Genomic DNA, 9491 nt, shown 5'->3' on the forward strand with positions numbered 1-9491 from the left:
TTATAATGAGGTTAATAATAATGGTCACGTCTGATGTAACTGCAGAAACATGAATTTATGGAGCGCACATCTACTCTGCCATCACGGCGATGAATTAATATTCATCGCCGTGATGGCATTATATTCAAATCTAAAGTTAAAGAAGAGCAGTGAGGAATAATAAGGTGAGGAAAATCAGACACGGTTGTTTTTGCAGACATCCGACAATCGTCCGTTCTCCCGATGCTCAGGAGGAGATCAGGTCTAAAATCAGCCCGATTATCCTGCAGTGTGTGCAGGACCTTAGGGGATCTAAAATCTTGGCTGAAGATTATTTTCTATACCTCAATGAATCTAAAACTGAGATGAATGTTTGTAGCCAGCCAGACGCACTAGTTGACTGCACCAGTGCTCTTCGCCCTCTGCAAACTTATAATCAACCATTTAAAATAAATCTGGGGGTGATTCTTGACTAGTGGTTTTAAACTTGATTAACAAATCAATTCTCTTGTAAAAACTGTTTTCTTTCAGTTGAGGCTGATGGCCAAAGCAAAGTCCTATCATTCCCACACTAACTCTGAGAGAGTGACACATGCCTTGATTACATCTGGGTGAGGCTATTGCACCTCACTGTACATTGACTCTGACCAGACGTCTCTTCATCGTCTCCAGCCCGGATAAAATGCTGCTGCCCAATTTCTAACACTGACCAAGAAACAAGAGCACATCACTCCGGTTTCAGCCTCATTCCACAGGCTTCCTGTCTCCTTTAGAATGTTTTCAAGAGTTTATTACTGGTTTTTAAGGTGTTACATCTGTTGGCACCTTCTTATAAATCTGAGCTTGTACATGTTCATACTCCTGTTTTGTCATTAAGGTCAGCAAATCAGACGGTCCGTGAGGTTCACATATCCAGACTAAAGAATAGAGGTGACTGTGCCTTTTCCAGGGCTGAACCCCGTCTGTCGCTTGCCTGTCCACATTACAACGACTCGGTCTCAAGTCCTTCAAGTGTCAAGAGACACATCTGTACCCGCTGGCTTTTAACACTATTTGAGCACTGACACTGTAATATTGTGGCATTGGTTTTACTCACTGTCTTTTCCGAAAATTGACCGTCCACATGACGGCTCACTGCCTAAAGCCATGCTGCTTCCTGAGCTGCAGAGTCCCTCCTGCATATTTGTTTTTCTTGTTTCTTTTTCTTCTTTAATTGAAATAAAGTGTTCAGCTGCATGTCCATGAAGCAAAGTGCCCAGCAGCAGGCTCTGGGATGTAGGCATGTGTAGAGGGTCAACAGATGATACAGAAAAAAGTGGACACTCCCATTTAATTGTATTTTTCATTAAGTTTTATTTAATTTTATTTCTCATCCAAATATACATCACGCTCCCACATTCAGCCACTAGGGGGCGCATTGCGCTAATGGTATTGAGCAGATTTAGGCCGCAGAGGAAGAATAAACCTTCCTGTATGACTACAACTCAACTTAACGTGTATCTACTCTCTTCATGCCACAGGTTAGTAAATTCTCACTTAAAATGAGACCAAAGTGCAGACTTTAATGGTATGGAAGTGTGGCTGATCGACCAGAATGTGTGTGTTTGTGAAATAAGTGTTTTAACAAGAGATTGGGGATGAAACAGCACTTAATAAAGCCTGCTAAGTCTTGCTCCCTCGCTGTGTTGGATGAGATGGAGCAGTGTGTGTGGGAAGTAACCCAAAGTAATTGAGATTACTTTTAAACTGAATTTATGTTGCCTGATGGGTTTTTTTTTTAAGTTAAAAGAATCTTCATGGTAGATACCAGATCAGGTGTGTTGTATTGTAGGTGACTGATTAGTTTTGCTAGTATATGAGTTTGTTCTGTACTGTATTTTTTTAATTTACCCCCCCTTGTCCTGTTCAGCAGCTTGGGCAAACAATATGATGTGATTGAGAGCCTTCTGGTGTCAGAACAGTTTTTGCTCTTGCAACAGGAAGAGACCTGGAGTCTCCTCATACACTCATACACTCCTCTCCAACATACACTACCCTTGTTAGTGCGAATATTATTTACAGTTATCACACTGATCCAAATACTTTCCAACACACAATACTTTCTAACTGTTCCAACAGCTCTATCTAGACAGTAACATGATCTTCAAGCAGGAGCATAACTTAACAAAGCTGCAACAACAAAAGAAGAGCATGATTTTGATAGTTGAACGAATGATGGTAGAAAACAAGCCACATTAGTAACACATCCAATGAGGAGTGGAAATGTGTGTGTGTGTGTGTGTGTGTGTGTGTGTGTGTGTGTGTGTGTGTGTGTGTGTGTGTGTGTGTGTGTGTGTGTGTGTGTGTGTGTGTGTGTGTGTGTGTGTGTGTGTGTGTGTGTGTGTGTGGTTTGTCCACTGGGTGTGGCCAGAACTGTTGTGGGGGGGCCTGTAGCGACACCCCGGGGCCCGAGACCATGGGGCCTGGACACCACCACCCCAGCGGCCGGCAGCCCCCCAGACCAGGGGATGCCCCAGCGAACCACCCAGAGAGCCACGCCCCAGCCCAGAAAGCACCAGACGGAGAATCCACAGAGGACTCCCCCCCAGGCAAGAAGAGTCCACAAGAGAGGGATAAAGGGCGCAGGGCCCCAGGCCACGACCCAAGCCGCCAAGCCAAGACCGGCCGGAGCAGGGCCCCCGGGCCGAGTCGGCTGGGAGCACCCCAATCCTGGCAGCGAAGCCCGCGGCACCCCAGGGAGCCGGCCCCCCCTCAACCCCCCAAACCCGACATGGCAGAGCAGGGCCCAGCTGCCGCGCCCTGGACCAGCCCCCCCCCCCAGACCAGGAAGAGCGTAGGCTCGGCCGGGCCCGGTCGGAGGACAGCCAACCTACCAACCCCAGGAGCCTCGTATCCCACCACCCATGTTCCTGCCCCATGATCTTCCCCCCCCGATCTTGATGGACACACACACACACACACACACACACACACACACACTTGGGGAGAGGTTGATGCCTCCCACCCCCCAGGCTGCCAGCCGGGCCCCCACCAGGCCACTGCGAGATCCCATTCTCCACTACTCCAACCACGGATGGGGAGGAAGAACCGCACCCCTGCCCCCCCCCAGGAGCACCTTGTTCTGTACTGTAAATAGTGTCTCTATTAGACAACAAGTAAAATGGTTCATGGTTTTGTGATTGAAATGGATTTCATATTGTTATAAATGGTGTTTAGGATGTTTGAGTAAAAATGTGTTATTTGTATTGTATTAAGTGTTAAAAGGCAGAGGAAGAATAAACCTTCCTGTGTGACGAACAATGTCAACTCAACGTGTGTCTTCTCTCTTCATGCCACAGCGCCACATGCTGAGACAACCAGAACATCATTGTCCTCCTGGTCACAACCCCAGAGGGGCCACATGCATGTCCCAGGCCATGTTGGACTTGTGCTTGGCAGCACTGTGCAGCAGCCTGTGCTCCACCACCCCGATCTTCAAGTCCATCTGGACGATCTCCTGCTTCAGCTGGGTCAGACTCTGCTTGAGCTTCACCACCGGAGCTCCATCAGACATGCTGTTGCCCTTCTCCTCCACCTCCCGCTTCACTTCATCCAGCTCGTCACTGATCTCCGCTAGGACTCTGGCTTTCTCCGCCACTCCTCTACTGGCCTGCTGGTGGCGCTCCTTCACCTGGCTGAGTTTGGCATGAGCACTGCGGTACTCCTGGATCAGATGATCCATCTGCTTGTTGATGTACTGCTCCCTGCTTCTCACTTTCTCCAGAGTCTTCCCGATGTCCTGGTGCAGCTTGTGCAGGTAGCCCTTGGCCTCATTGAAGGAAGACTCGATCCCATCTCTGTGCTGATGCATCTTGTCCACGTGTAACCTCCAGTCCTTGTTATCCGTCCTGATGGTGACCTTGAGCTGTGGCAGGACTCTCTCAACCTCCAGCTTCCACTCCTCCGGATCCACCGTGGACTCCAGAATGTCACTGGGTTTGGAGGACGACTCACCTTCAGAATGAGTGGTTCGTACCTGCCGAGCTTTCAGGTCCATCACGTTCTCTTCCTCATCATCAGACTCTTCAATCATTTCCTCCTCCACTTGGCTGAGCGGGAGCTCTGCGTCGTCCTCCATGACAAACTCTTCTTCTGTGTCTTCTATTGGGTATTTGGGCCTCCTGAAAGTGAAACCTGTCCTCCTCAGCGCCTCATCAGCCAGTCGGTCCAGCACAAAGCACACGTATTCACCAGAGCCAGACTTCAGTTTGGAGGGTGGAAAGTCCACCTTCACACCAAAAGATCTGAGCTCTGCCAGGATGTTGGACATGGTGGCGTTGGGCTCGTCATACTCGCAAGGCTCGGGGAATGGCTTCCCGGCCAAAGTGATGAGCCACGCCGCGAGGATGGTGAACATGTAGAACTGCTCGCCCGAGTTTGATGGGAGGTACGGGCTGGAGACGAAGTAATGACTGGACAGATTCTTCATGTTGTGTTTAGCAAGAACTTCCTCCTCATAATTAAGAAGCACCAACTTCTCCAGCAGACCTTCCATCACCACAAAAACCTGGTAAGCAGCTCCTGGGCCGCGGTCGTTGTCCCCTCTTCTTGTCCCCTCGTCCGCCATTGAGCTGCGAACAGGGAGAGCCGCCATTTCCCTCCTGAATATTCAGACAAAAGTTTAGTGGAATGAAAAACCTTCAACATCGGGCGATATAAAGGGCAGCCCAACACAGGCGACTAAATAAAACCTTTATAGACATATAGTATAGTACACAAAGTGCTACAAAATTCTAATGAATACAATATTGTCCAAAAATGGGAAATACATTTAAAGTAAAAATAATTTCTTTGAGCGATGGGTTTTCTAAATATTTTGTAAAGTGTTGCTGCAATGGTAATCAATAACTTTTCAGAGCAAAAAACTCCAATTAATATATACAATGCATCTCTCAATGTTTTTGGTTTCCAAACTAGCTGCTGACCAAATCAACCTGCACCATCAAATAACGCATTGCATTGGAGCTTTGTGTGTTTCACGTGTCACCAGCTCACCTCCTGGACGTGGTTTTCATGCTGCTGTCTGCTCGTGTATTCTTCCGTGGGTTCGCCATTTCTCAAACACTTCTGAAATTGTGACTTCTCACAAAGTAGCTCTGTGACTTAGTGCACAGTGACATAAAAGAGCTAAACATCCTTTGATGATCGTCCTTTGAGTGTGATATCATCAACAAGCTTTGTTTGTCTTTTTGAAGACATATGACATCATCCAAGAAGCCAGAGAAGAGGCTCCCTTTCATCTTGAGGGACCCACATTTTAAACATCCACCATTTAAATCTATATTTCTAATTAAAGTATACAGCTTTATTGTAAATGCTTAAATCTACTGCAGTTTTGTGAGATAAATACATTTACATGTTTAAGACATAAAAAAAAAAAATATATATATATATATATATATATATGTATTTACCTTTATAGTTCAATGTCTATGTTGTTCATGCTCCTTACTCGTCTGTCAAATTCAGTTTTGTTAGTAGAACAAAATATTATGGCGCCAACCCTGACGGAACTTGTATATATTGTATTGCATCAGAAAATACAGTATATTCCAATATAATCAAATTCTATATTTCCATCAATGGTGAATTGCTGCTTATATTTATGCATATATTTTTCAGTATATTCATATACCATATTTCATATAAGATATTCAGTGAGGTGCCCCTGAAGGCATTTTAGGAGCACATTCATGACATATTCAGGCAAGTGAAGACGTGTAGATAGAAATCTGTCATTTAACTGACAAATATTTTATAAATACAAATACAATACTTTTTGCACTTTGTCTGTACATGTTAGGAACTTGAATGAGACAATGATAAACCACATGTAACTTTGCTCTTTCTATTTAATTCTTCCACACTGGCTCTTGTACACATGCAAAGAGTAATCTGGATACTTCAGTAATTAGTCACTACAAGCCCATATCAAACCTTTCTCAGACTCAGACCTGAAATTCAACAGCCACATTAAGACAGTAATATAATCTGCTTCCTACCATCTGAACAATATTGAAGAATCAAAGGATTTCTGAGCAACAAGATTCTGAGAAACTTGTTCTGCTTTGATTTTCAGTAGGTTGATTATTGTAACGGTGTGTTTACAGGCTTCAGTAAAAGACAACTACAGCTCATCCAGAACGCTGAGGGTGGAGCACATTACACCAACACAAAGAGGGTGGAGCACATTACCCCCGTGCTCCACCCTCTCCACTGGTTGCCTGTGCGCCACAGGGTTGACTTCAGAATCTTCCTTCTGCTCTATAAAGCTTTGAATGGTCTCGGCCTAAATCATCTCAGATTGACTTGTAGAAGATCAAAGCTTCAGACCTCTGAGGTCATCAGGAAGAGGTTGACTCACTGTTCCTACAGTCAGAAGAAACAAGGTGAAGCAGCTTTTAGTTCCTACCTCCTCACCTGTGGAACAAACTTCCTGAACACCTGAAGACTGCTGACACACTCACTTCTTTTAAATCAGGACTTAAAACATTCCTATAGGCACAGGCGTTTGAATAAAAAATAGACCCTACTTACTTATTAAACCAATCTTAATAAATCGCTTACCTTTTTATTAGACTTTTCTTCATTATTATTTTTTTTAATGCATTTCTTTCATTTCTTCTAAACCTTTAATGTATTTCTTTATTCTCTATTTATTTTATTTCTTTGTAAAGCACTGTGACTTACCTTGTGTTTGAATGGTGTTCTATAAATAAATTTGCCTTGCCTTGCCTTGCTTTGCCTAGTGGTTGCTGGAAGTTGAAGCAAAATTAAGAAAGGTCCATGTTAAATAGGATGATCGTGAAAAAGAGGAACTGTGTGTTTCATTACAAGCAGAGGGAGGTCAGCAGTGAGTCTGACAGTTATCTGTATCTGCTGCTGCCGGCCGATCCATGACCTTGACAGAGGAAACAGGAGGTTGAGTCAGCGCGGCTGTATGGCTGCTGTTATCAGCGACAGACACCATATCACCTGTGTGTGTGTGTGTGTGTGTGTGTGTGTGTGTGTGTGTGTGTGTGTGTGTGTGTGTGTGTGTGTGTGTGTGTGTGTGTGTGTGTGTGTGTGTGTGTGTGTGTGTGTGTGTGTGTGTGTGTTCAGGAGTGCCATTCTCACACCATCTGCACATTCACACCGATAGAGAGAAGGCGTGTGTGTGTGTTTTGCCCAGAGGAAGTCCAGCATTCACTCCATTCTAACTCTATTTGGTCTCTACTCGCTCCTCGTGGGAGAAATTAGCACCTCAGTTGACAAAAACCTCCATAAATTTCTGCAGCTAATGCTGACATTTTCAGTTTGCTGCTCAGTGGATAGTCCACAGCAACTTTCCACACTAAAGTCGTATAAAACGATCTTTGTGCGTGCTATATCTGAAGACGTTGCTGGGTGGAGTGGGTGAATTAAACTGAGAATTTACAAACTGCTCAGCAGAAGGAAGTGCAAATAGCTGAAGCTCCATAAAGCAGAGGGAGGTTTGTTGGCCCATTACTACCAGATGCTGCTTACACATTATTTTGTACATTTTTATTGTGAAATACTGGTTACAGCCACCATAAAGTCTAACAAATGGGGAAGAATGTTGCCAAAATTGTAAATTCAAGTCTTTTCTCCAGCTCGTTTTCTTCAGTTTGTTGTTAGATGTCACAAGTTTACCTGAATGTTAACCTGCGCTAATCTGCAAAGGGAATCGTTGTCATGTCAAACACATAAGTGGAGCAATTGAAACTTGACATTTGACCTGCCAATGGTCTTAACTCTCTCAGTCATGTTGCATTTGGATTAACAATGGTTTGACTTAAACACTCAGTCATGTTGCATTTGGCTGACTAATGGTGCTTCCTCAATAGTCGCTCACATTATAAGTGTCTGGCAATAAGTCATGTTGGGTTTGGATCATTGATGGGGTGACTTCGACGTTCTGCTCTGTGATATTTCAATGATCAAACTTCAATCGGCCTTGTGGCACTCGGCGGACCAACTGTGTGACTTCAGCAGTCCGTCACAAACTACTTAACCAACTAATTTACTGACCAATGGTTGGACTTCAAACAGCAGTTGGCTGGATAGTGGTGTGACTTCAGTTGACTAACCAATGGTGTAATGTCTTGTCAATCATGTAGCATTGGGATGAACATTGGTCTCTTCAATCAGCCACGTTAGGCTGAACAGATCTGTGTCTGGATCAGTCCATCCGAGGACATTAGGGTGACCAGTGGTATAACCTCAGGCAGCCATGTCTCACGTGACTAACCAGACACTCAGTCATTGAATAATTTACTGTCTAATTGTGTAATATGTGTCATGTGGGGTTTGGATTTACTAATGGTGTATCTTCAATGGTCACTCAACATTACATTTCACCAACCATAGTGTATCTTTAACAGTTAATCACATACTTTAAATTAATAATATGACTTTGGTCAGCCCCGTGGTATTTGGTTGACCAAGGGTTAGTCATCCATCAAGGACTTGGCTGAGTATAGTGTGTATGTGAGAATAGAAAGTTCGTCACATGGTAGTTTGCTAACCCTTGAGTGAGATGCATAATACTGGAATATGAGGCTGATCAGTGGTACTTCCTGTAACAGTCATGTGGTATTTGGTTGACCAATGTGTAACGCTTACTTTAATTAAGTTATAAGGTTAAAGCTCAGTAGTGCAATGGACCCAGATTCGTTTATAGGAGCTTGGGGTGAATGAAAAGCGGAGACACAGAAATAAGGTTTTGTAGGTGAATTATATTGAAAACAAAATAGTTAAACACATTGAACATATAAATATAAATTAACGTTTTAAAGTGTACATGACAATAACAAACACAACAATGACAACAATAACTACACGAAGATGCGGTTAACAAAAACCCATATGACCTGTAGTCAGCGTTTCTTTTAGTGTTTCTGTCAAAAGAAAAGCAGAATCTTGTTCCAAAAAAACAGAGTTCAGAGTTCATCAGATTCTCTTTCCAAAAACAAAGTTCATTGATCATAAAGAGAATGGAAAAGAATCATAATCCAAAAAAATGGTATCCGGTGGATGCAACCAAAAAAAAAGGAATAAAGGGGGTCCTACCGGATCGGCTTGCCACCTCCCACAGAGGAATACTGGGGCAGGAGGGAGGGGAGGGGGTACCTGATCGTCAAATCTTGTGAACTGTCGTAATGTGGTTTCAAAGTGATGGTAACTTTCTGAAGGTTTGTTTGTAGCTCGAGTCAGTACGTGGTCGCAGCGGAAGCATCGACTTGCCGACCGGAAGTGACGGCTGTCGGCCATTCTTATGTTAGCGCCACTTGTGGCGGAGGGCTGGAGTGCATCAGCCGTCTGTAGCAGACATGGGTTACAAATGGCAACATCATGAGTCATCCATGTGGCCGCTGTTTTTTGACATTTGTTAGTCAATGGTATATCAATGGCATATCAATGGTAATGGTAACGTCTCTATAAGTTTGTTTTGCAATATTTTCCTGATATAT

At 44.0% G+C, this 9491-nt stretch overlaps 1 protein-coding gene across 1 annotated transcript; it reads right to left on the minus strand.

Moving 5' to 3' along the window:
* Window positions 1–3358: 3358 nt before the first annotated feature.
* Window positions 3359–4585, minus strand: LOC308109678 (intraflagellar transport protein 57 homolog; the record flags this gene model as incomplete). The annotated part of the gene is made up of 1 exon (XM_080463431.1): window positions 3359–4585. One exon carries the CDS (start codon window positions 4583–4585, stop codon window positions 3359–3361), a length of 1227 nt encoding a protein of 408 aa, XP_080319557.1.
* Window positions 4586–9491: the final 4906 nt, after the last annotated feature.

Source organism: Lipophrys pholis (genome assembly GCF_963383615.2).
Source record: "Lipophrys pholis genome assembly, chromosome: 1".
In the NCBI taxonomy this organism is placed as follows: Eukaryota; Metazoa; Chordata; class Actinopteri; order Blenniiformes; family Blenniidae; genus Lipophrys; species Lipophrys pholis.